The following is a 27,317-nucleotide window of genomic DNA, read 5'->3' on the forward strand; positions in this document are numbered from 1 at the left end:
GTAATTTTTATGTAACAAAAATCATTTCTATGCAGCCTTTGTCAGGCTAAATGAAAACCGAACTATCACTTTTACCACTCTTCTGATCTCCTTTTATTCTTCTTGTTACTTTAGGATTAAATTGTGCATGTGGTACATGAATTTGCTTCCTCCTAGTGGAGGAGGCAAAGAGGTAAAGGGGAGGATAACATTTAGTTTATCTTCCCACCGAGGGGCGCTACAAAACACAAAAATGAATCTGAGACGTGAGATGGATGCATTTGACGTTTGAATTATTTGCACTGTAGTTATAGAAATCAAATTACATTTACTAAAGTACTGCATTTCAGTATATATCTGAGGTGCCTGTATTTAGCTATGTCATATGTGTCAAGTCACGGTCTATAACTGCTATTGGTTGTAGGATTAATTCAGATCCATTGAGTTAAAGTGCCACGCAGTAATAATAGCATTATCAATATCGTGATACACTGAGTTCCAGTTAAGTACCTAAAAATGTTTAAAACATTTTTGAACTAGCATTGCTGAAATGCTATTTCTAAATAACACATTACTGTGTTTAAATTACAACTTGCCACAACTTAATCTGACTCTTTATACCACAATGTGAGCCCGCAGTAAGGCTTAGATGTGAGCAACTTCTACCATTTTTCGTCTTCACTGACGACCAGTAGCATGCGTGGTAGAGTTAATGGGCTGACATTAAACGAACACCAGACAAGCGGGCATCGACGAGGACGGCTAAATGTGTTGTCTTCCTGGTTTCAACAGCTGCCGTAACTACGAGCAACCACCGACGCATTCGGAAGTCGGTCACCAGTTAACGTGGTCAAGGGTAAATTTGAAACACCGGTAAACAAAGTGGGTCCTGCCAAGCGATTCAGGAAACAGAGAGCGCTAATCAACACCGTAAAGGTAACCAATAAGAGACACATCAACAGAGGAAACAGAGTTTCCAATGTAAAAGCACAAAATCTCTTGTGCGCAAAACGAACCTAGTTAACGCATTTGCTCTTGCATCTGATCATAAATATAATGGGAAGAGCGTTTTCAAATTAACGCAAATTTACAGTTACCAGCTAATAGGTGTTCCTTAAAAGTTAACGTTACCAGCCAGAGCTAACAGCATTTATATTATTATAACACTCACGAAATACACAACTAATACAAGTTTTAGTTTATCAATTTGTTACCAGGACATGGATATCAGTTTCCATTGACGAATGCCCGCTAGTAGAAAGTAGCCTACGTCCCTAAGCTCTATTGCTAAAATTTAAAACGGAAATGCAAAAATATATGTTGGCTCGCGTGGTGCTGCTCCTCTAACTTCTGTGAGGCCAGCCCAGCGAAGCATGAGCTCTTTTCAGTGTCCATTTTACACCATCGGAAACGTCAAATGAGGAAAATGTCGTATTGTGCGTGATGATATGGTTGACATTTGCGCTTTTATGCAATTTCAGTCGTTCAAAACGGAGCCCCCCCCCCCTCCTTGTACGGAACAGTGAACTCTTCTCTGTATCCCTCACCTCTTCGACCAGCTTCCTGTGACACTGCGAGCTATGATGTGATTGTGAATAACAGCCGTCGAGGGACGTTCTAATTGACATTATCATAGCTGAATGGCTTCAACGCCGGAGTGTCCGCTTCGATTTAATGCCTGAATGCTGTGAATATAGCCATTGGAGCTCTGCGTCGGGAGGGACCGCTAACTGCATGTTCGTGGCGGAAATAGCCGAAGACACCGCATCCACAGCACTGTAGTTCACATGCGAAGAAGATGTCTTTCTTCAATTTTCGAAAGATATTCAAGTTAGGGCCCGATAAGAAGAAGAAGCAGTATGAACATGTACACAGAGACGTCAACCCAGAGGAAATTTGGGAGATCGTTGGGGAGCTGGGAGATGGAGCGTTTGGGAAAGTGTACAAGGTAACGTTAATTTCACATCCGCCTTAGGGTTTCTACCTCATTTCTTAAAACATCCGCTTTCATTGTGTTTCATATTCATTGTGCATGCAGGTGATATTATAGGTTAGCGTTAAAATGACAGTATTGACAGCACAATCCTCGGTCAGGCTAAGTACATCATTAGGCCACTGGACCATCAGCAAGTGAAATGTTTAGTCTGACAGTCTAATCATAGCAGCGATATCTCACCTAATGCCTCCTAAAATATTGAGGAAAGAAACGCAACTCGGTACTAACAGTTTAAACTAAGGCATTTCTTTTAGGCTCCAGCTTATAAACATGACTTTGCCGTGTCATTGAGTTGCACTTGGCCTCAGTCAAGCTGTTGAAGGTGTGGTTCACTTGTACAGAGTAATCATGGCCACACAAATGGCAAACTGTACGGGCACACAAACGATAGGAAAAGCCCTGAGTGCAGGTGGCATGTCACTCCCACACATGTAGAATCCTGAATCCTGAAAAGTGACTTTGTTTACAAAGACAAGAAGTTTGTTAAAGAAATACACTGTACCAGATGAACAGGTGTGTAGTGTTTAGTAGATAACCGTTCAACTTAAGGTTGATGATCTAGGTGAGTTTGACAGGATAACCGTAAACCTAGTGACTCATATTGCAGTTTGCCTTTGTGGAGCTGTTTAGTGTAAGAGTTGCTGTCTTTCTTTGATTATTTCGGAGCCTGCAGTTTGCATTCTTGTTTCGTCGCCCCTACCTGTAATCCCTCCCCAATTGGCATATCGAGTTATCTTTGTGTGCATTTGGACTGACCTAAGATTAAGTGGTGAAATGGTTATTCTGTTCGCACTGTATAGCTACTGCACCTTTGTGTCTAGAAGGAGAGGTTAGATTCGAGTTTTTGTTTTCTTTTCTGTTTTTAGCTAACTTTAAAACAGCCTCTTTAAATTCCATCAAATTATGTAGGCAGCAATACAAATCTAAAAGACAATTATCTAAAGACAAATGTTGGTATTATAGTTGTTCAGAGGAAATTTGTATTCTAGAGAGCTACATATCTCTATCAATTCAGAATTCCATAGGGCCTCAGTAAGCCTTGTTGAAATACTTTCTCTCTCTTTCTCTATCTCTCTCTTTCTTTCCTTTGTGCTGCTTATGTTGTCCCTAACTGGAACTCTTGTGATCAAATAATGCAGCTAATGACCAGGAAATCTTCATTTGCCAGTTTCCAAGTCTTATTAGCTGATTAGATAATCTGTGATGAAAGCCAGAGGACATTAGTGCCTTTTTGGACTAAACTTGTAGATGGACACACACTTTGCATTGTGCTGACTCTTTGTTCCCATACATAGAAGGGTGGGGGGGGCTTGCCTACATTAGGTGAGGTCACATTACTCCATCAACAGAGACTATACATGTCATCTGTTGTTTTACAGGCTTTTAATGGTTGCCTCAGTAGAACAGGATGACAAAGTTTGCCAGCAAAGTGTGAATCAACTGTTTAAAGAGAGTGAAAGAGTTCTGACTTCACATACACATGTGGCACAGATTGTGCTGCTGCTTTAAATATCAAAGAAGAGTGCCGTAGACATTTGTTAGGACCTAACACAAACTGCTTACACAATTCTGTTTACAGAGTCAGTAAGCTGACATAGTTGTACTGATGTATCTGTGTTACAAGAGGTGGGTCTCCTGCAAAGCAGTAGCTTCCTTTTTACAATTTATTCATCATCAAACAGGATGAATTATTTGCTAGTTTTAAAAGGCTATGTAACAATGTTCCCTGTTGTAGGGTTATGCATCATTTAAGCTTCAATATTACACCAGCAAACTTTCTCATTTAATCCCTAAAAACAGAACAATATAGAGTTTAAAAGTATAAAATGTCATGTATGGAATAACCAAAAGGATTTAATTGTAATGGCTAAGTGACATGCAAATTATCACTGATCTCTCCATTATGAAGCTAATAACTTAATATTTACTGATGGCCTGATGGGCTGTACTTTTAGGCGTCGGCCAGTACAAATAGAATGAGAAACAGTGTGTCGGGTCAGAACAGTGTAAATATAGGTTCTGACACACTCTGCTGCAGTTGCTCCTAACACTCCCTCCCATTTCTTTTTCCTTAACTCCCTCAGATTGTGTCTGTATCCATAAACATTGAGTCCAAAGCTGGCTTGAAAATAACTTCTGAGTTCCTTCTTTCATTGGTTGTGGGGTATTTGTTTCTCTTATGTTAGCCTAATCAGAATGTGAGATTTTCGGATATTACCAATAAAGATGAGCATACCCGTTTTCCTAATTAGAAACCCGTTAAACCACACATTTGTTTGGTATCATATTTAAATTACAGCTGCTGTGAGTACAGGTTTTAGTAGGTGCATCAAATTGAAAGGAAAGACAGCAGAGAGGTAAGAAAAGGAAGAAAAGGAAGTGAGCAAGTTTCACGAGACTGACAGAAGACATGACTTTTTGTTATAGTAGGTCTGAAGAAAATGGGTTGTATTGTAGAATTTGACCTTAAAGAAGAGGGTAATGTGTGTTTTATTTATTTAATTATTTTTTTTTTTGACAGCAATTTCTTTTTAACAGTCTTACTATGGAGTGTCAATGAAATATATTTATAGTAATGTAATCCATTAGAGATGCTTATAGCTACACATGCCATAACATGGTCCAGTTATCAGCTCGCAGTAGTGTGCCAAAAGTTGGGTGAGTGGATGCTCCTGTGGAGGCCCAGTAATCAAAACATTACATTTCTAAATGTTTTTTGTCTTAAATGAAATGGTTGATTTTAAAGAATTGTATAACATATGAATTGTAGAACATACTCAGATTGTACCACTCGTTTTTCCCCTGCCTTTAATGATTTATACATGTTTTGTTTTCAGAATGTATAATACTCCACAATTTGCTATTTCTGTTTTGCTTCTAGGCTCAGAACAAGCAGAACGGGACTCTTGCTGCCGCCAAGGTTATTGACACAAAGACAGAGGATGAATTGGAGGATTATATGGTAGAGATTGATATTCTGGCCTCCTGCGACCACCATTACATTGTCAAACTGCTGGATGCATTTTATTTTGAAGGGAAACTTTGGGTAAGTAAACAAGCAAGTGTCTGACTGAAAGAAAAAGAGACTGAATTTTTTTCCTTCACGCATTGCTGTTGATTTGAAGCCAAGTAGACACAGAGACAGTGAAACATTCATGCATGGATACATAGAAATTCATCGCAAGCCACTAGTTTTTATGCTGGTTCTCAGATGACTTCTATATCATTTGATTAAAGGATAATAGTTGTGCAGTTGTTCTGTTGCCTGCTTTTGAACAATTTAAAACCAACCACGTGACACAGTCTGAGGGCAGGGCTGCATGCTCCCCTGCCAGATAGCCTGTACTTCCAGAAATGACAGGTTATAATGCAGGAAAAACTGTATGATACATAGTATACACTGTCTTGTATAAATTGCTTCTGAAATATAGTTGGAAGCATTTTCTGAGTCTATGACTTCCAACTGAATAGTTCACATTTACCTTATTCTCGCCCTCCCACAATGTATGAAGCAACCAGGGTTTCCTCTGTTTTAGTTCATGTTGTGTATTGTAAGGTTAGTTAGATTAGGAAGTGTATGCAGAAGTGTACTGGTGATAGACAGACTACAAGGTAGTGAAGAGAGCAACAAGGTGGAAGTGAATGGTTCAGTGTGTAGCTGTGGAAGCACACGGTTTTTATCTTGTTTAGTGGAATTGATTTGTAAATGTGTTTGTGAAATTCATCTTCGGAAACGTGTACTGTAAAGTTGCTTTATCAGCTGAGTTGAGAAAAAAGGAATTCTATAAATGTTCAGTGTTCGTCATACAGGAATGGATAATTGTTTGACCACTGAATACGAGTAAAATCTTTTGTACTCACAAATTGTAAGCAATGAATATGGTTTCTTTCTAGTATCAAAATAGTTACATTCTCAAAACTTGTTTTTAAGCAAGTGCTACATCTGATTCTACTTAACTGTCAGCAGAGAGTTGTGCAATTTTAATACTTGGTCAGTAATCTCATTCTCTGTGCAGTAGGAGGCCCCAGAGCAATTAGTTCCTGGCGGGTGGTGTCATGTGACCGTCCCTTGTGGACTGGCCACATCTACGGGAAGATAATGGAATGGTTTTGGTGGCTGGAGAAAGTGCCTGTGAATAATTCAGAGCTTCATGCAGGTTGTCCCTTTGGTCCCCGTTATTAAACAACATGACGAATGTGTAACTGCCACTGCTCTGCATAGGTTGAATGTTAGTGTATAATTTCTTCCTTTTCTCTATTAACCAAGGAAAGTATTTTCCTTGAAATTTAACTTTCTGCACAACAGTCAGAATCACCAAAATGTAAGTTACAAGTGAGATTCCGATAGATCAAAGTTTGTTATGCAGAACAGGAACAACCACTTTCTCCTCTTTGTTTGGAGCCCTGAATAGAGGGTGGTGCTCTGTTTTACCTTTTGATTGATTTTTGTGTATCATCTGATACCGTGAGCTGTCAAGTAACATGCTTGCAAAGCCAATATAGATGAAGTGGCAGTCAGGTACATTACATCAGTCATTACAACTGAGGTCAGGAAACAGTTTTATATGTTCATAATGTCCTTCAGGAACAGCGTTATGATCATCTAAAGTATTATTACACCACAGGATACTTAATGGCAGAAGAATATTATGTTGAAAGCACATATGCTGTTTTTTGTGCCATACTGTGTTTAAATTCAAACCTTTAGATTTAAGTTATATATTGTGTAGACTTTGACTCTAAAAGTGACAAATGCAACAAAAGAACATTTGCTTACTTCCTCAGTATATTTCCCAACAAAGTTCCTTTATTATTAAGTCTATGAGTTGGCAGAACAATTGTAGCAGTAAGGAAACTGTCTTTACACCAGAAATTAAAATGATCTGTAATCTATTCCATATTGTTGGCTTTGGTCATTATGTCCCAAGTATACTGTCATGGTTCCAAATGAGGAAATTATTTTTCTTCAGAATGTGTGATGAATTATCCAGAATGAGTCAGATACACTCTCTGAACTCTCTGAACGAATAGGAATTTATTTTTAAGAAACAGTTAAGAGGATAAACAATCCTGCTGAACAGGTACTTAATAAAAAAGGAGAGAACCCTAGTCAGCAATCTTTGATTGCAGATTAACACACTACTGATGGTTTCATTTAAAGACTGAAACACAAAGATTGTCCGAAAATGGTAAATCAGTGTCTGATTTTATTTTATTTTTTTGTCTTCTTGGAATGTGTCCAGTGTGATAAATAAAGGAGATTCTGATTTTGTTCCTGTAAAGGACACGTTGTTCACCTACCTATAAAAACATTGCCTGGGTTCTCCTATTTAAGCAAATTATTTTCGATAAAAGTAGTTACTTTAAAGCCTTGTTGCATTACAGTTCACATTACACATTGTTCTAAGTTGTTTTTTTTTACTATTGCAGATTCTGATTGAGTTCTGTGCGGGTGGTGCAGTCGATGCCATCATGTTGGGTAAGTCCCTCCATCACTGAAGAACACAGAGAAATACGATACCATTTTGGAGCTTTTTCTTTCTCCATCCTAGAGTGCCAGTTCTTTTTATTCCATCCAGAAGCCTCCTTGTGGGTTTTTTTCCATCTCCCCAGTTGGAGAGGCCATTGGAACTGTGCAATTATTGTAGCTTTTATTTTAAGGAGTGGGTAGTCCACTTCTTTTCTTATTATTTTAAAGCTTAAAGAAACATCCAGTGCTTTTTCCTTGGTGTTAATTACCAAAACAGAGAAAGATACACATTAATTCACTCCACAGTTTGTTGCATTCTGTTCCATGGTCTGACTCACCTAAAACAATGTCTTCCCCCAGATATATCCAGTTATACTTGCTGGCTGATGTAAGGGTGGAGTTTCATCCTTCAGTTGCTATTGGAAACCATCAGACCATTACATTTGATACTAATATAACCAGTCTGTCTACAACAACAGCATTACAAAATTAACAGTAACAACATATGATCTTTAGAATCATCTGTGTGCATGTTTATCCACAGAACTTGAGAGGCCCCTGACAGAGCCTCAGATCCGTGTGGTGTGTAAGCAGACCTTGGAGGCCTTGTCCTACCTCCATGAGAACAAGATTATCCACAGAGACCTGAAAGCTGGAAACATTCTCCTCTCCTTGGATGGCGATGTGAAACTGGGTAAAATGTTTTTTGCTGCTGCATTTTCCATTGTACTGTTTCAGTAATTGTGAAGTAAAAATCACTCTTATTTCAGTTAAACAAACTTTAGGAGATATGCTATACCTACTTCGAACAGTGGGTGCTTTATTGTTGATTATTCTTTTTTAATGAATGTCCTTTGTGACCACTCTCAACCTTCCTGCGGGGCCAACACTTAATGGCCTAAAAAGCTAATTAAGTCAGTTGTGGATCCCTTTGCCATCGGTGCTATGTGACTTTGGCGATTGTGACGATGAAGTGCACAGCCCTTTGTTTACATATGATAAAGAATAGAATGAGTCATTCTTGTGTTGTTAAGCTCAAAAACATTACAAAATAAAGTGATATGTTTTCTGTAGACTCAGAGGAAAGGCTCTGTTTTTTATACACCACTTATTGGTTACATAATATTACAGAAGTAAAACTATTCATGTTGCTGCTGTAGCATCCATAGCACTGATGATTCACATACTGCAGGCAGATGGTCACAGCAGAGCCTGGCAAACGGTAATTATTGAGCAGTCACCAGGGACCTAATGATAGATCTTTTTCCCTCTAATGTGTATATACTGTAAGTGAGACGTGAAAAAGAGAAATAGTTGCACAGGTAACAGAACTGCTGAGAGTGTTTATAAACAATAAAAGCATTATAAAAAGGAGATTGAGGCTTTTCTTCCCTCTTACAAGGTTTCTTTTTAAAAGGACGAAGCGAGTTAGTTAAGGAAAAATTCTACCATTGTTGTGTTGTTTTAGTAAATAATTTTTTTCTATTCTAGCTATTCTGTTTAACACGGACAGTGTCATTTCAGTTGTCAGTTTAGTTTTATTCACTGATAGAAAGAATCACACTATTAATTTCTACTTTCAGCTGACTTTGGGGTGTCTGCTAAAAATACCAGCACTTTACAGAGAAGAGATTCTTTCATCGGCACTCCATATTGGTGAGTCAGGCAGCCCGCCCTGTATAAGAGGGCATTTATCCCTTTTCCACCTGGTGTGTCCTGCAGTTTGGTTTGATTTTTATATTTATTTTTTATTTATTTATTTTTTTCCTATGCATTGTCACAAAGGCTTCTCATAAACGTTGACTAGCAGCAATATCTTCAGCAATCTAGGTGCACGTGAATGTTGGTTGACATTTGAATTTGCTTCTTAAATTTATTTTTTGCTTCTTAAATTTCAGACAAATCTCTGACAGAAATGTACACACATACGTATTTTATTTTATTTAATCACATATTTATTTTAATTAAAAAAAACATGTGGATCAACATATTCACTTTAAGTTCAAATTTGGCTTAATGCTAGTTACAAACTCGATGATATCTCATTTTGCAGGATGGCCCCAGAGGTAGTCATGTGCGAAACTTCCAAGGACCGTCCATATGACTACAAGGCTGACATCTGGTCCCTAGGTGTCACTCTGATAGAGCTGGCACAGATTGAGCCACCCAACCACGAGATGAATCCCATGAGAGTGCTGCTGAAAATAGCCAAGTCTGAGCCACCCACACTCATGCAGCCCTCTCGCTGGTAAGACGCTGCAGTGGTGATAAATGGAAAGGTGGCACTGAAATGTTTCCAATTTGGATATTAGGATATGTTGACTGTTTACTGTGTGAAAGTATGGTGAATTACTAATACTAAAGTTAATGGCTAGAGGTAGAAGTAAGGTTTTAATTTATTCCAAAAAGAAGGACCCAGGGATAATTTGTGATTTTTATTATTATTTATTTTTTTGTTATTTTTTTTAAAGGTCACCAGAATTCCGAGACTTTCTCCGTAAGGCCCTTGATAAGAATGTGGACAACAGGTGGACCTCAGTACAGCTTCTACAGGTGAGCTGCCCTTATTCATTCCCTAACTACTGTTATCTCAGAAGTGCAGTGTACAATTACAACTTAAATAATGTATACACACTTACAACTGTAACTTTCAATATGTTATATTTCAAGGAGTGTTGTTTTTCTGTTTTGCTGTTTGTTTGTGTAATAATGCCTGACAGATAATGATTTCTAATTCATTTTGATGTTGTCTTGTTCCCTTGTCCGACTATATAGCATCCTTTTGTCACCAGTGTAACTGATAGCAAACCTCTCAGAGAACTCATAGCTGAGGCCAAAGCTGAAGTTACAGAGGAGGTTGAGGATAGTAAAGAAGAAGAGGATGAGGATGAGCCGGACACACCTTTGGTATGTAGTTTTGCTGATGTACCGATAAAACCACATTTCTTATGACACAATAGTTGTTGCTGAAATTGCACTGTGATCTTTTACTGCACCTGACCGATTGCATTCCATTTTTATATTTTCTAACTGTGGACTCAGGCTGCACCTGGGCATAAGCGAGCACCCTCAGATGCCAGTATGGCCAGCTCAGAGGATGACAAATTACCACCAGCTTCCTCCATGCTGGAATCTGTTACAGAAAAGACAGAAGCTGAACCTGTTGAGGACCATACCAGTGATAAGCTCTCAGATGAAGGACTGGGAACAAGTGAGATAGACAAGACTGAGGAGGAGAAACTTAATGAGGTGTCTGATGTTAGCAATGAAGATCTGGCCCCTGTGCTAATAGAACCCACTAAGGACTTTTCCCCACATGATGCTGAAGAACCTAAACCAGACGATACTCAAGCTGAAGAGAGTTCTGCTGGATCTGTACTGTCACAGCCAGAAGGATCTCTAGATACACTAGATAAACTAGATGCCAAAGAACCTATTGCTTATGGTCAAGAAATAGAAGAGGAACAAAATGAGACACAAGGAGAGAAAACAGAGGCTGAACCTAGTCAAATAGTAATTGAAATTGAAAGAGAAACACCAGAGTTAAAGGACGATGAAGAGCGAGAAAAAAATGGTAGCGAAGAATCACAAGCTGAAGATGAACCAGAAGAAACTAAATCTGTACTAGAAGAAGTGATACAAACTGAAACAAAAGACAAGCCACCAGATGAGGAGATTTCTCAGCACAAAGTGACAGCAGACAGTACAGAAGACACACCTAATGGTACAGATGTAAATATCGACACATTAAATATAGAATCAAAGGTAATGGACACAAAAGTGAATGGAGACACAATGCCAAGTGTGGATACGTCCTCAGCTGAGGTTTTGATGGAGAAGACTATAGAATGTAAACCAGAGGAGAAGCCTCAGGTTGAGTCTCAAGAGGAGACAGAGCAGCCTGAACAAGAGCAGCCTGAACAAGACCATCAGTCCAAAAATGAGGTTGTACTGGAGGAAAAGTCAGCAGTAGAATCCACAAATGGGGTCAGTGATGAAGCCAAAGACACCTCTGAGGTTGCAGAACTAGTGGTCACAACTGAAGATGTCCCTGTGAAGGAGGACGAAGAGAAAGCTCTTCTTGCAGATGAGAGCACCCAAGATGTTGTCTCTGTCCCAGAGAGTGAAACTGATTCAGAAACCAAGATGGAGCAAGTGAGCCCTGCTGTAATGAAACCTGATGTGGAATCGGACTCTGGAAGCAGCTCTGCTGCTGATAGCAACAGCCTTGACCTAAATCTGTCAATCTCAAGCTTCCTATCCAAAAGCAAAGAAGGGGGCTCTTTATCAATGCAGGTAATACGATCCGTACTTCACTTACATTTAAATTATCAACACTATTTTAGTCATTTGTTCTCCCAGAACATCCAGTTTCATTTGTAGGAGTCAAAACGTCAGAAGAAAACTCTGAAGAAGACACGTAAGTTCATGGTGGATGGTGTGGAAGTCAGTGTGACGACATCAAAGATAGTGACAGATAACGACACCAAAAGTGAGGAGATGAGGTTCCTCAGGTATGTCTGTATCCAATCTACTTGCCATAATTGGTTGATCTAAATATGGGACACAACCTATTTAACATGCCTGCCTTAAATAGTTCTCTTTCATTTTACAACTCCCACAAGCTTTTTACAAATGCCAGATAGGTTATCTCCTCTGATTAATGCTGCATAATGTTACTGTCATCTCATGTTGCCTTTTAAAGACATACAGTAAGACCTAAGACATGCTGCCCTGACTGTTTAAACAAGTGCAGTGTGATTGTTTGCTAGGGTTTATGACATTTTGGCAATATGCTAAACAGTTAATATGTCGGTTTAACAACTTTAGGGATTAGGGAGCAGAATCATCCAAGCAGAATAGTGTTTAATTAAATATATATAAGACATTAAAAAAAAAAAAGGTCTTATCTGTTTTAGCTGATCTCATGAAAAACAAACTACAAAGTTCAAGACAAGCAAATATGGGGCCACCCTGAATATTCTGTTGATGTGGTTTCCTCAGACGGCAGGAGTTGAGAGAACTACGCCTCCTGCAAAAAGAGGAGCAAAGAGCCCAGCAGCAGCTCAGCAACAAGCTGCAACAGCAGAGAGAGCAGATCTACCGCCGCTTTGATCAGGAAACGGCTGTGAGTCAGTTTTTTTGGGGTTTTTTTTTTTTTTTGTACTGCAGTGGTGAGATGTTTTTATTAGTCCAACTCATAGGAAACGCATTGCATCATCGCAAACTTGCTCTAAACACTGACAGAAGAGTTGCATGAAACATGTAGCCAAACACTGGTTCAACTCAATTGTTTAACATTCATTCCTTTAGTTGATGTCATTTAATAATTGATTTAGTCATATTTGAGAGTTTGAAGTTCTAATATAGATGTGTATTATAATAAATTCTCCTCTTCTTGCTAAGCAATAATGGCAAAGCTATATATCCATATCTTTCCTTTACTAATACAATAATACTGGATAATATATAAACGCTCTTCTTAATCCCAGTTTTTATTATTATTGCCCTGCTTATGCCAATGTTTGTTGGTTCTGTCAATGCAGGGTAAAAAGCGTCAATATGACCAAGAAGTGGAAAATCTTGAAAAGAAGCAAAAGCAAACCATTGAGCGACTGGAGCAGGATCACACCAGTCGGCTCAGAGATGAAGCAAAACGCATCAAAGCAGATCAAGACAAGGAGCTTTCCAAGTTCCAAAACATGCTGAAGAACAGAAAAAAAGAGGTAAGGTGTTGCATGACTGTTTCCGTATGGAGCTGGTGCCTTTAGTGGACTCGTTAGCTCTAAATTTGGGAAGTTTATTATTGTATACAATTGCATGTTATAGTTACAAGCTGTTTAATGGTGCATGTTTTTCACTGCTTAGCCAGTGTACTTGGCACATACTTGGCTGTGTTATATTTACCCTAAGGGAGTGGTGTGTTTTGTGCTCTTCTGCTTAGTTCTATATGTGTACAACAACAATGCCATCTTTCTGCTAGCTTGCTGCTAGCTCCATGTTGTATTTGTTATTAATCACCCCTGAAGCAATTCTGTTCATAAAAGGACTATTTATGAAAGCTCAATCACAGGCTAAGTATAAAAGCTGATCATGTATATGTACTGTCTCCTTTAGCTGTTTCTGCCACTTTCTCTGCTTGTTGACCTGAAATGCTTCTGACGTTTTAGTTGTGCCTACAGTTGTTTTTACAGTTTGTGCTTCACTCTACGCAGCTTTTTGGCAGTAGGGCTGATTGGCATCCATCATCCATTATGATTACTTGGTGGTGGTTGTGCTGCTAGCTATTTTCTGTCTGGGCCATTTACATATTTTCAGTGTAAAGAAATATGTTATTGCTGATTGGCTTTAAATGGTTATTTCAACATTTAGCTGTATATTGTAGTGTGTTGTTGTTTTGCTGCATAAATACGAGCCTGTGTCTACTGATAAAATGTGTAGTTTTTTTTATTATTTTATATTATTTTATTATTTTGGAATTTTCAAGAGGTGTTTTTGAATATAAAAAAAATGTATTGTCACTTTGTATTGTTACTAATCATGTCTCTTGCTTGAGTGTGTGAAGTGGCTTTTGGCCACACCTTGCTGATTGTTTTATTTTTATAAGAGGTGTTGGGATATTTTGGAAGGACTAATAAAAGCCTTGAATCAGAGTAACTGATATGGAATTGTTTGTAATTAATAAGTTAGAAATAAGGAAAGCATTTCTGTAGGTATTTGGGGCTGGTTTATTATAACATTTTAGGCAACAATGTAAAACAATATCTTGTTCCAGCTGTTCAAATGGTAGGATTTGCTGCATTCCTTTGTACCAACCAAATTTCATCAAATAAGTGGGGAAATAATCATATAAACAGATAAATTGATCACAATTGGCCGCCTTAGTTTTCAATATATTAGGGTATTTATTTTTAATTTTATGTTTGTCAGATATAAGTTTTAAATATTTAAAAGAGTTTTTAAGCAGTCCATAAATCAGGAATGTTGACCATTCATAGCTTATAATTCCAACTCAGTTACTCTGCTTTTCTAATTTCAAGTGTCAACATAGTCATCTTGATGGCTGTGGGGCAAAATTGAATGCAAAGTAATACCAATTAAACTGTTTTCTAGACTAACATCCTCTGCCGCGTACAAATCAAACCAAAACATTTGACTTAACTCTAACTTCTGCAGTTCAGAATGATGTTCTGACATCCTCTGGAAATTAATTAATCAAAAGACTGGGCTGTTCAAAGGAACATCAGACACAGGCTATGGGAACTGAGCATGCTAACTTTAAATCAGTTGGTGGCTGGATTTAGTATCTCTCCCTTCAAACTGGGCCGTGCATGATTTCTAGTGTTGTTGGCCAGCTTTTTAAGAATTTCAGCATATAAAGCATCAACCGATGTCTGCGCATACAATGTAGGCCAAACAGGAAGTTGGACAATCACCCAAACACATGAGAAAAGAGCTCATGAAACGCTTAAAAGAGGACCTAACGCTCCTTAAGACTGCAGAGGTAAACTATCACTTTCTGTCTCTTACTCTGTGAAAGAGTAAGAGGTTACTTTCTCATTCTCTCTGCCATTCTCCTCTCTCCCTATGAACTGATACATTCTTGTAAAGTATTGACATGCACACAAAAATAAATGGTTGTTGTGTGTAATCGCTCCATGCTACCTAGTGCGCTGTATTTAGGTCTTTCGTTTAAGTGTCTGAATTGTTTTATATGGTTAAGTGATCTGACAATTCAAAGAAAACTGTCATCTGTCAAAGATTCCACCCTAACATAAAGACATAAAGGTTGTCTTTCTTAAATATAATAGCTTTTTTCTAAGTCATCCACGATATTTAAGAAAAGATCTTGAGTTCTATAACAGATGGCCAAATACAAAACATTAGCCAAACTGTGGTGGACATCTCTGATACCTTATAGATCAAACTAAATATTCTGACAGACATTAGAACAATTAATAACAATGGCAAATGTTGCCTGCCAACCTAGCAGAATGACCTTTACTATAATACGGTAAATGAGATCCTTTACATAAAATGCTCATAATGGAACAAAAAGTAGTAGTACGATGCTGTTTACTTAACATCCCAAAGTGTCACTTTACTCTTGAGTTGTGTGAAGGTATAGTTGTCACTGTACACATGGATCTGCAAAATTGTGAGTCACACGTGTCCCCTCTCAAATTCCTCCTTGCCACCCATGTTCGATTATTATGCAAGAAATTATGAACTAATGAACAAGGGAGCGATTGCAGACACAGCTTTTGTTTCCCCATCTGCCCTGAAAGACTTTACCAAACCTAGTGTGCATCATGAATTAAACATAAGGCATGTGAACAAACACCTTATTTTGTCTGAAAGGTCACTCTTAGATCATTAACACTCAATGAGCCTCTATAATATAACAAAACGTTCCTTTAGTAAGATGGATTAAACTCAAGTGCTGAAATGAGCCATTTACAAGCATGAAAAGAACAAGAAAAGCATTAGTAACTAATTACCTGACTTCCTCCTAACATTTATAATGTCTTGCTCTATGCATCTTCAACTCACCAAAGTTCCAGGAGTAGAACGAGCCATCTCATGCATAACTTAGGAAGATTCAGGGGTGTGTGTGTGTGTGTGTGTGTGTGTGTGTTCATGTGCGAGATCCTCAGTCTGCTGTGTGTTGCCTGACCCTGATCAGGACGAGTGCGCTGTGTGCTCTCCTCCGCAGGCAGTGGCCCAGGTTATGATACAGTCTTTTCAGTTGTCCTCATGTGCACTCTTCAACGCTCAGATGCAGGATGTAAGTCCCCACCCCTGTTTTTCTCCATCTATGGCCCATACTTAGATGTGTGCAAAGCTAAGTGACAAAATAGGTTCTGATGGTTCAGTTTGTTTTGAAAATGACACATGTAAGCATGGGCAGTGTTATTTAATTTAGTTGTATTATTTATTTTTATGAGTGTTGTCATCACTGTGTTTGTGCAGTGGATCTCTCCTCCTCTCCTGCTCAATATTTTTCTTTCACCAATTCACAAATGTTCTACACCTAGTCTGAGTATTTTATCTGGTGTTTATATTTGTATCAGACTAGAATAAGTCTGGCAGTAAACATGCATAGCACTCTGTTCCAAAGATTGTTTTGTTTGTTGATCCACTTGTGTCTGGATTCATGTTTGTCTCTGTCAGCCAAAGTCTGAATATATACCAACAGCCTTACATGGTGGTTGTAAAAGTCACTTGTATTGCTCATAATATGGTTAGGGTATAACATTTTTGATTCAGCAGTATAATTACTGTTGCCTAGGTTCACAACTGATAAAGTGAATACTCAATTATGCCAAATCATAGGTGAGTATTAACAGTATATAATGTACTGTAATTTGCCCCAAGCTCAATTTTAGAAATAGAAGAGTGGATGATTACAGTTTTTTAAATTATGTGTAAAGACAGAGAAGAAAATTAAATGAAAAGATTCAGGTTTATTATGGAACAAGTCAGGCATTATGTAGACTAGACTCTGGACAATGTGAATGTCAGTGTTGATGTTGTCGTACATAACACTGAATCTTAAGCTCTACTGACGTGTTGACTTTTCTCTTTCTCTCTTCACCTTCATTGTGGATCATTGTCATCCATGATCTGAGTGTCACATATCAGAGTCCAGTTGTGCTGTGTGTTGTACTGAACTTGAAGTGGAGGAATTGACTAGATCGTATATTTTATTTTAGAAGATTTGATGCTTTCGATGCATTTGCACTGTGACACTGTACTCTTTCTCTCACTCTCCCTCCCTTGCTCTCACTTCTTTGACTGTCTCTCTTTATGATCCCAGCTTTCTATGGCTATTGCTCATTACCCTTATTGTTTGACTTCTCAGGAGCAGGAGTTCCTACAGAAGCAGCAGCAAGATCTAGATGCAGCTCTAAAGAAAATCATCCAGCAGCATAAATTGGAAATTGCCACTATTGAGAGAGACTGCCTCAATCACAAGCAGCAGCTGATGAGAGGTAGAAGATAGGGAGTGAACTTTGTTCCCTTTTACCCAAAGTCATATCTTTACATTTCCGCTTACCACTTTTGAAAACATACAGTCGTTGTTTAGATTTCTGAATATGCAAACCCTGGTGGTGATTTCGTCTTTATGGTGTTATATCAAAATCATACTGTGCAGACTGGCAGTTTGAGAGGACATGTTACAGCTTGCCCAACTTGTTTTGTTTACATCACTCTATTCGTCACCATCTACCATGCATGTACAAGTCTGATAAATCACACTTATGTGGCTTGATGGAATTTTTCATGTACATGTCTTCTAGCTCGAGAGGCGGCCTTGTGGGAGTTGGAAGAGCGCCACCTTCAGGAGAAGCACCAGCAGTTAAAGCAGCAGCTAAAAGATCAGTACTTCCTGCAGAGACACCAGCTGCTAAAGAGGCATGAAAAGGTGAGGGCATAGAGAGAGACCTTTCCACTGAGAAACATTGTCTTTTTTTAACAACTATGCTGAACTCAAAACTGCATGTTTGTATGTATTTTATAGGAGATGGAGCAAATGCAGCGCTATATCCAGCGGCTTATCGAGGAGCTAAAGAACAAACAGACTCAAGAGAGAGTTCGTCTGCCCAAGATTCAGCGCAGTGAGGCCAAGACTCGTATGGCCATGTTCAAAAAGAGCATCCGCATGACTGCAAATGCAGTTGTCACTGCAGAGCAGGAAAGAGAACGGATAAAGCAGGTACAAACATTCAGTGCATTTACATGTACTTACCTGTCATGGAAATGGGAAAGCTGTTTTCCAATTTCAAGGTAGGGAATTAGGGAAGGCTGTTTTCCCCAGGAAGATTTTTCTCATAGAACGGCAATTTCTCTGCCATGGATGCACTAACAGTGCATTTGCATAAGAAAAGTCTTTAAAGGCTTTTTAATTCAGATAGTTTGCACAGTATATTATCCCCTGTCTTTTTGCCCTCACTTTTTCTCTCTCCCCCTGCACTGTCACTCTGCAGGGGGAATACAGCAAAAACAAGTACGAAAGTTGGAAACCAGTAAAACAATACTCCTTACTGCTTGGATAAGCAGATTTATAGCTCAGTTTTTAAGTACTTGTAAATAACTGCCCAAGAAAAATGGTTTCTCAGACTAACCTGGTTATGTAAGTGCATGTACATGCAGTCATTTTGGGTTATGCAACTGACTTTTACGTAGCCGCTTAACATGTTCAAAGATTTTCATGAATGCTATTTCACACACAACCCTTTACTTTACAAACTTCACCATCATGGTTAAAATGTTATTTTGGGGTAGTTTTGTTTAGATAATAGCAGTGTGCCTTTATAGGTAACTCTGTCACCATTGTATTCGTATTGTGTGGTCCAGTTTGCTTCACAGGAAGAAAAGAGGCAGAAGAATGAACGGCTCCATCAGCACCAGAAACATGAGAACCAGATGAGGGATCTGCAGCTGCAGTGTGACTCAAACATACGGGAGCTGCAGCAGCTACAGGTAGGGCCACAACACGACACATGGAACACCAAGATGTTTAAAATCACACAAATAAATTGAACAAAAAATGTAAAAAAAATTTACAAGTGACTTTTTTTGTTTTTTCTTCTTTCAAAAAAATTTTTGATAGCATTTCCCCCAACATAAATCTATTTCATGTCATGTTTTATTTCATAATGTAGTTTTCTGTGACATTTATGTATTCGCCTTTTAATCTAAATGTATGTCACAAGCTTGGCAGGTTGCTTTAGCAAAGTCAGCAAAATGTAAAAGTAAAAGCAATTGTCAAATAATTTTGAAGAAACTATGTAGCTCCAGGTGTAAATATTCATGATACATAAATACAGAACTAACATATTTTATATGTTAAGCTTAACATGCTAGCTGATTAGCATGGAAGTTCAAAATTAGTCTGCCTATGCAGAGTTTTGATTCTACAGATGTTGCTAAAATACACAAAACTCAGATCAAAGAGATTTTTTTTTACTTAAACTTCTCTCAATGCACCCTGTAAAAAAAAATCCATAGCGTTTATTTGTGATACTGCTATTAAACACTGTAGATTTATTTCTAATCAGAAGTTATATTTTTATTTATTTTTTTAGTAGCCTAAAGGCTTTGCCATAGAAATGTAATTTAAACTTGTAACGAGTATAGACATTTTCAACTTTGTGTGTTGATAAGCTTCTTTGTATCTTTTATACTTTTTGAATAATGGCAGTTTTAGTTGAGGTAGTTTTTGGCGATTGTTCATTCTTATTCATTAGTGTGTATTGCAGAATTTTGGCACAGCTAGATTGGGTGACATCACACACACTAACCTTTCAGCTTCCCCTTTTATAAACTTTTTTCTTCTTTTTAATCTTTCCTTCAGTCAACTTTCATAAACATATAATACATTAAAATGTAGGTATTTTTTGTCTTCTTTCAGGAAATGTAATTCTCATAGTGAGAAGACTTATGGTTCTTTCTGTAAGTGGCCAGATGCAGACAGAGTGTCGTCTGAAACTCCCATTGCACCCCATTATAACGGAGGTGCAGAAATTCTCCTCAAATAAAACGGGGTCTGTTTTAAAATCTCCACCATGCCTTCATTTTATGGAGTATCTTCAAATAAAGTATATTAGCATGTCTGCTTACAGTTTTTTTTTTCTATAGGAATAATACTTTTTACTATTTGCAAAAATTTGTGAGGCAAAGTCTGAGCAGTTCACAGCCTGTCTTCAGCATATGTGAGTGACTGATTAGGCAGTTGTCATGGTAACACACACAGCTGACTCAGGTCATGTGATCAGCCTCAGCGCTGTGTCCAAACCCGACAGTTTTTCTTCCTCAAGATACATAGTGGAGACACACACACACACAAACAGAGAAATACAACATAATAAAGCAATGAAGGTTTTACAAGTGCTATTTCTCACTGACTAACTGTTGGTTATAGTGACTCCTGCTGCATCCATGCAGGCTGTTTATCAGGTCGGCCATTTCCCTCCTCCTGGCAGGACACGTCAACATTTGTTCTTAAAGGTCTACAGTCAGTGAGAGGAAGTTAATGCAACACTTGTGTTTTGATATAAAAGGTACATGTTGTAGCGTGACTTTACAATACTGAGGAACAGGAGGAAACACTTTCAAAATAAAAGCCCAGTTTCTTTTTTCAAAATATTAGCATTTAAATGGTAAACTGAGTTTATGGTGATGTTTACCTACAGGAAAAGGCCTGGGTTCTTTTTTTTTATATGGTTTCGCCCTTTAAGAGCTGTCGCTATTGGGTTTATCCCCAAACAAGCAGCTTGCTCCTCACCGTTCCGCTGTAAAGAGGCAACGACCAGCTTGCACCTGCTCGAACCAGCCCACTGTGCCACCCCCGCAAACAGGCGGCGGGGGAAACGCATATCCATGCCCCCTCACCTCAGCCTTTTTGTTCATGCCCTCCAATAGGCTGAGGAGAGTGAACGTCCAGCTCACACAGCGGTGGTGAGGGCTCTTCACTGGCTGTCGTGTGACGCTGCGAGCACTCAGAGTGGCTTTTTTCCATGAACGAGTGGATGGACAGATTAATAAAAAAGGCTTGCACCCTTCAGTTTCCCACTCCTCCTCCTCCTTTCAACGGAATATTGGAGAATGTGATGTCATCTCAGACAGTCAAAGGAGCTCTGGGATAAAAGAGCCAACTCCAGAGTTCCAACAGGCTCTCTTCAAAAAACCATGGTGAAGAGACCGTTCCACGTGCTTACAATAAAGCATGTGATTGAGTGCGTGCGTCCCGGGTATTGGTTCACATCCATCGACCTCAAAGACTGCATCAAACGCTCAGCCCGCCTGCTTGAAACAGCCAGGGGTCTCTTGCTTTGGACCCATAAACATGTTCTCCATCAGAGCGGTCTACAGGAAACATAACCAGGCTGCAGAACTGATTTCGCGAGGCCACACCTCTTCAGAGCAAATGGAGACTGAACCCATTACTCTTGTACGACAGGTTCGGGAGAGCAGAGGTCGACCTATCCGCCTCCCGCGAAAATGCACAGTGCCCTCTGTGGTTCGCCATGAGCGCGCAAGACGATCCATCTCTCGCAGTGGATGCCCTCTCTCACCACCCATGGCCCGGAACCCTCCTCTATGCTCCGTCTCTCCCTCCTATCTCATTATTAGAGAGGACAGGAGTTTAGCTATTTTGAGACCGAACACCCTCTTTCAAATCCAGAGTTATTACATTAGATGGGGTTTTCCTTCCTCCCCACACAAAGGAAGTGGAGGAAAAGTTTTTTGATTTGAGGAGTCTCTGTCCTTTGTGTGCGCCGTCTCATTATTTAGCGCGCACTGCAACCTTGACAAAGACACAGCAGCTGTTTGTGAATTACAGAGAACATTCCAAAGGGAAACCGTGGCTTCATCCACAGCTCTCTTAGATGGGATGTCAGCTGAGGATATTTGTGCAGCGTCATCATGGGCTTCCCCTTGTCATTTTATTCGTTTCTAATTACGGGACACGTCGGAATTTTCTCTAACTCATGACCAGCAGACCACTGTTGCACGCTCATACATCAGCAGAGACTGGTTGATGTGTGCTGTAGACAGAGACAGATTCTCCCCTCCTCTGACTTATTTGTTTGAGCACTGTGACTGTTACAGTGCATAACGAATGTCCGGCCGCTCTCCCAACATAAGTCTGGCTGCGTGTATCTTGTCATCATGCGAATTCACTCACTATGCGTTTTTCTTGCGCAGCCTAATGTGCTTATGTCTTGCTTGAGCGTGGGACTTTCAACGTCTCTCAACAGCAGTCAGATAGTGTGAGTGCATTGTTATCACCCTCTTAATGCACAGAGGGATCAATGCAGGAGGCTGTGTTCTACTTTTATAGACGTAGGCCCCGCTGCTCCCACCGGAGTCAGCTGACGTAAAAATGCTGGTTTACTGGTAGTAGAACCCCGATTACACCGGTATTATATACTGTATGTGCGGACCTGAGGGAGTCATCTTTACTCCTGCTCATGACAGGAAACACATAATAAAAGTCCCTTTTTACTTTTTTCAGAATTTAAGCCTTTTTTTCCTGTGTGTTTCAGGTGATGGCTACCTACAGTGGAAACACACATAGAGGAAACATTCACACACAGGAAAAACACTTTCAAAATAAAAGCCCTTTCATACATTATTAAATTTTTTGTTTTAGCATTTACATGATAAAATTTGTTAATTAGTTTTCGGTTTCAGTCTATCTCCAGTAATAGGTCCAGGTTCTAAGATAAGCACTGATTTCTGATGAATAGGATATACACTTTCAAAAAAAGTTTTGTTTGTTTGTTTAACTTGTGAAATAACAGCATTAAATGACATTTAGCTACAGTAAAAGGCCCAGGTTCTACCACAAACACACATCACTGGCTTACAGGAAACACAATTTAAAAAAAAAAAAAGCATTTTGTTACTTTGTGGTGAACTCTACCTTTTGTAGTATTAACTTCTCTTTAAATGTCATATTTTTCTAATCTCGACTCCTTACTTATTTTCTTTGTTACTTTTTTATGTCATATTTTTACTTGACTTGCTCCTTTGTTTCTTTCTGCTTCTTTTACCTTTTGTTAGTTCAACTTTTCCTTCAACTGTTTTTCTTTATTTTCTTTCTCTCCTTTTTGTCATCTTGTTCCTTTCTCCCTTTGTCCATATTTATCTCGTATCGTCTTCTGCATCTGTTCAACATTTTCCTGTTTGCCTCTACATTAGCAGCTTTGAACGTGCAAAGTTGTCAACTCTCTGCAGCTTCTGAGCGATCGGTGTGTCTCCTGCAGCTAGACAGCTCTCCCACGTAGTTTCCTTGGAAATTGCCTTTTCTAATTTCTAACTAGAAGTTGGTTATACATTTTCTGCACTTGAAAGCTATGAAGCAGAACAGTGCTATTTTTGAGTTATTAGTGTATTATTTAGAGACATTTTATGATTATTTAGCTGAATTTAATGTGCTTTGGTTACAGTCTAATCTTTAAGTAGTAGACCAACATTTCTGAGAAGTGGATAATTACTGTAGAGGTCAAATGAAAAGTGTTGAGTGTTAATTCAGGCTCACAAACTGGCCAGTCTACAGTAATTATCCAGCTAACTGGGTAGCTGACCTGAGCGAGCTTGTTAAACTGATGCATTAAAGCTACAGACATTTAGTTTTTGGGTCAGTTTTCCAATTACTGTATTTACAGCTACAGCTTCTAGTTGGTTCACTCAAAATAATTGTGGTATTGTTTTTGCTCTAGCTAACAGGAGTGAACTGCTTACATCATACAGCAGGAAACACTTGATTTTGAACAAATCATGCATGATTTGTTCAAAATCAAGTGTTTCCTGCCAACTAGAAGCTGTAGCTGTAAATACAGTAAATGGAAAACTGACCCAAAAACTAAATGTCTGTAGCTTTAAAACTGAAAAACAATAGCAACTTACTTAAGCATTTTCTAGTGCTGCTAAATTAGAGTACAGGAGTTGTTCTTCACCAGTCCATCATATTGTTCTTTTTTTTTCCCACATTTCTTTCAGAATGAGAAATGCCACCTTCTGATTGAACATGAGACTCAAAAGCTGAAGGAACTAGATGAGGAACACAGCCAGGAGATGAAGGAGTGGAGAGAAAAGCTAAGACCCAGGAAGAAGGTATATTATTACAATGAATTTATTATTTGATTCAACTTGTAAAAAAAATCTATCAGAGTCATATTATTGCTATCAAGTTCCTGCTTAATAATATGAACATTTCTATAATATATTTCTAAATCATTGACTCAGACATTTGTTTCTGCTGCCCCTCACAGGCGTTAGAGGAGGAGTTCACACGGAAGCTCCAGGAGCAAGAGGTCTTCTTCAAGATGACTGGTGAATCGGAATGCCTTAACCCCACCACCCAGAGTCGAGTATCCAAATTCTACCCCATCCCGAACCTGCACAACTCCGGTTTATAGCCTCACGTCTGATTCCTTCTTTCTGTCTATGCTAAAAAAAAAATAGACTCCTATAAAACTTGCTCTGCTCACAGACTCTTACTGGTGGAGTGACATTATTTCTGTGTCGATTAATGAGAAACATGAAAATGTCCTAACTGCTTTTCTTCCACCATTAGTGAGCATAACCTGCCTACACACCATTCCCTGACTTAATAATTTTTTTTTCAGCTTGTTGGAAAATGTTAATGGATATTATGCACTTTTTTGGGCATGTTGAAATTTTAAAAGTCTGGAGTTGGTAGCTTAAGGCCAATCATATCAGATGATTGTAAGCACAGCCTGCTACAATATGAATGCTCTCTAGTGCCTCATGGGTTTTTTTCTGCATTTAGGTCTTTCCCTGTGTTTTTTTACAGTGTGAAGTAAATACAGTGCCCGCTGAATGTTTTGCCCTTCAATAGGTGGTACATTTTTTCCTCCATTATCACTAGATGATCATTTCAAACATTTCATATTTGCTGGTTATGAAGCCAATTCTGAGATTGTGTTTTGCTGCATGTATGGCAAAACTAGTACGGTGGGAGATGTACTGATGAGTCTGTAGACTTTGTTATGGCTGTGTTGTCTTAATGTGCACAGTGTCTTCATGTTGTCAAAAACAGCTTAATGTTGGGATCATAAAGCAGTCATTTAAAAGGAATGTACAAGTATAGTGTTGTAAATTATTGAGATGTTACATGTGTACTTAAGAATCTTAAGCATATACTTAAGCGCTCAATTAGATTTGAGTGTTGTACTCCTAAACAAATTTTTCCCTGAATGATTAAAATAGTGGTTTGCATAAATAATGGTTTGCATCTAAAAAGTGATTCTAATATCTTGGTAATAACGATGTAATAGGATTATGCTAATAAAATAATAATGTAATGGTAAATATTATGGCTAAGTACTAAGTAATAACCAGGTAATGGCTAGGAGACATTATTGATATATCTAGGTAATAGGGGGCTAAAATCACATGGGTAAAAGTATGAAAACTAAACACAAAAGATACTGTAATTACCTAAAAACACACCTAGGGATTTTTTTACAGCCATCAATGAGACCTGTAAAATGCATAACTCCCCATTTTCACTTAATTTCATGGTAACATTTGATAGACGACATGACAGCTCCCCAGAAGTTTCTGTATAGTCACAAACACCATATATAATTGACTGCAAAGGGAGAAAAGCAACATCTACGAAAAGGTTTTTGTTTTTGTTTGTGTGTGTGTTTGTTTGTTTGTTTTTGTTAATTACAAACAGTGTAAACGAACCCGATGCTGCAGCCAGATGTTTTAAAAAGAGGCACCAATGGCTATTTTAACGAACCTTTAATGAAGCAAAGGTTTATAATTATAAAGGGGAAATTATTTTTAATCTATACAGCAACCATGGCTTAAGATGAATTCTGAACTGTCTTGTCTATAATATTTACGACTACAGATATTACCATGACATGAAGTAAAAGGGGGAGTTGGGCCTTTTATAGCTGTGATTCATAGTTATAGTTGAAGCTCAGTTGGAAAAACAGTCATCCACAGACCACAGGGTCAGTGGTTCGATCCCCTGTCTTGGCTACATTTCGAAGCATCCTTGGGCAATACATTGAACCTCAAGTTGTTCCTGGTGGGTCATGTGGCCACCTTGCATGACTGTTACCACCGTGTGTGTGTGTGTGTGTGTGTGTGTGTGTGTGTGTGTGTGTGTGTGTGTGTGTGTGTGTGTGTGTGTGAGAGAGAGAGAGAGTATGAGAAGCAACACTATGTTTCCAGGTAAATAATGTATTGTGCTCTTAGTCTTTCTATATTATTACCTTTTGGCCTCCTATTATCTAAAGATATCACTTGTTTATAACAAGCTAGAATCCTGTAATTACTTAGTTGGTACATGATATTACAATATTTGTTTAATCAACCCTTTTACATAATTACAAAAATATTACAGCCATATTACCTTGTTATTAGCAAGGTATTAGCCCCCCTACTACCATACAAGTATCTAGATATTACCCCTGTATTACCTTGTTATTTCCTGAATATTACCCTGCTATGATTGAGCTGTAAAGTAAAATGCTACCAAAATAAATCACTTTACATTCTGCAAGTTGATTTGAGCAGCAATGTTTTGTTGTGGCTTATGGATACTTAAGGAATGTAAAATTGTTAATTTGCACTGTTTTTCCACAAGCTAAAGAAAAAATATGCAGTAATAAACTGTCAATGTGTTTTGTTTTGTTGAAATATGTTTTTACTTTTTACCTACGCAACTTCAAACTGACTGAAATAGTGTAACTTTTTTTTAGTTTGTCAATTTTCAAATACACCCATATTGTCACATCTAGTTTTCTAAACAGGTATTCCTGATATATTGATGCTGTAATCTCTCTATATAGTGAGTTTTTGCTGTTATTGAAACAAGTGTTGAAAGAATGAAGAAAGTGCTGGAAATATGTATGTATGAATTTCAGTGTGTGATGAGACGTCCTTCACTGTATTATGTGAATAAAATATTGATGGACTATTTTTAGGTAAAGTTACCTAATCAGGTGTTTTTGCCAATCATCATTATCAGCACACATTATGATTTTTGTATATGCTGACATTAACATAAGTGTTTAGTCATGAATGCTGGATTTTTATTGGGGTTTATTGGAGAGGGTCTGAATTTTACACCATACACCCCATAGATTTCAAATATTTTTTTATTTTGTTAAGTTACAGCATTTTATTGTGTTGATTTAATAATTCTGCTACAGTGGATATTCTTAGTAAATGCATTTTGATGTCAGATCAAATGTATTTAAAGTGTCTTTATAAACCTACTTTTTTGTTGTTGTAAATAAAATATTGACCATTGATTTGACTTTTTTCTCTTTTTTTTAATGGTCTGAAAACAAATTTCAGAGCAATTTG

At 38.3% G+C, this 27,317-nt stretch overlaps 1 protein-coding gene across 4 annotated transcripts; it reads left to right on the forward strand.

The window, feature by feature from the left end:
* The first annotated feature begins 745 nt into the window (after nucleotides 1-745).
* On the forward strand, nucleotides 746-27,260 carry slka (STE20-like kinase a). 4 transcript variants are annotated; one of them, XM_067518512.1, is made up of 21 exons: nucleotides 746-915; nucleotides 1,461-1,927; nucleotides 4,857-5,021; nucleotides 7,406-7,454; nucleotides 7,990-8,139; nucleotides 9,029-9,101; nucleotides 9,499-9,693; nucleotides 9,917-9,998; nucleotides 10,221-10,352; nucleotides 10,488-11,741; nucleotides 11,829-11,959; nucleotides 12,450-12,573; nucleotides 12,992-13,171; nucleotides 14,857-14,949; nucleotides 16,162-16,233; nucleotides 17,311-17,440; nucleotides 17,750-17,874; nucleotides 17,971-18,165; nucleotides 18,807-18,932; nucleotides 23,961-24,074; nucleotides 24,233-27,260. In XM_067518512.1, the coding sequence occupies exons 2-21, from the start codon at nucleotides 1,778-1,780 to the stop codon at nucleotides 24,377-24,379; spliced, it is 3,687 nt and encodes a 1,228-aa protein (XP_067374613.1). In that variant the 5' UTR covers nucleotides 746-915; nucleotides 1,461-1,777; the 3' UTR covers nucleotides 24,380-27,260. The 4 variants fall into 4 exon arrangements, with proteins under 4 accessions (XP_067374613.1, XP_067374623.1, XP_067374631.1 ...); XM_067518522.1 differs by lacking the exons at nucleotides 746-915; nucleotides 16,162-16,233 and having other exon boundaries at nucleotides 1,303-1,927; XM_067518530.1 differs by lacking the exons at nucleotides 746-915; nucleotides 14,857-14,949 and having other exon boundaries at nucleotides 1,303-1,927.
* The last annotated feature ends 57 nt before the right edge of the window (nucleotides 27,261-27,317 follow it).

The sequence above is a fragment of the Channa argus genome, chromosome 1 (genome assembly GCF_033026475.1).
Source record: "Channa argus isolate prfri chromosome 1, Channa argus male v1.0, whole genome shotgun sequence".
Classification (NCBI taxonomy): Eukaryota; Metazoa; Chordata; class Actinopteri; order Anabantiformes; family Channidae; genus Channa; species Channa argus.

What these genes read in the sequence shown, in the direction of transcription:
- slka (XM_067518512.1), top strand. Translation starts at nt 1,778, where the DNA reads ATGTCTTTCTTCAATTTTCGAAAGATATTCAAGTTAGGGCCCGATAAG. An exon ending in ATGAGCCGGACACACCTTTG is followed by an intron (nt 10,353 to 10,487) that starts GTATGTAGTTTT and finishes CTGTGGACTCAG; the next exon opens with GCTGCACCTGGGCATAAGCG. An exon ending in CAAGCAGCAGCTGATGAGAG is followed by an intron (nt 17,441 to 17,749) that starts GTAGAAGATAGG and finishes CATGTCTTCTAG; the next exon opens with CTCGAGAGGCGGCCTTGTGG.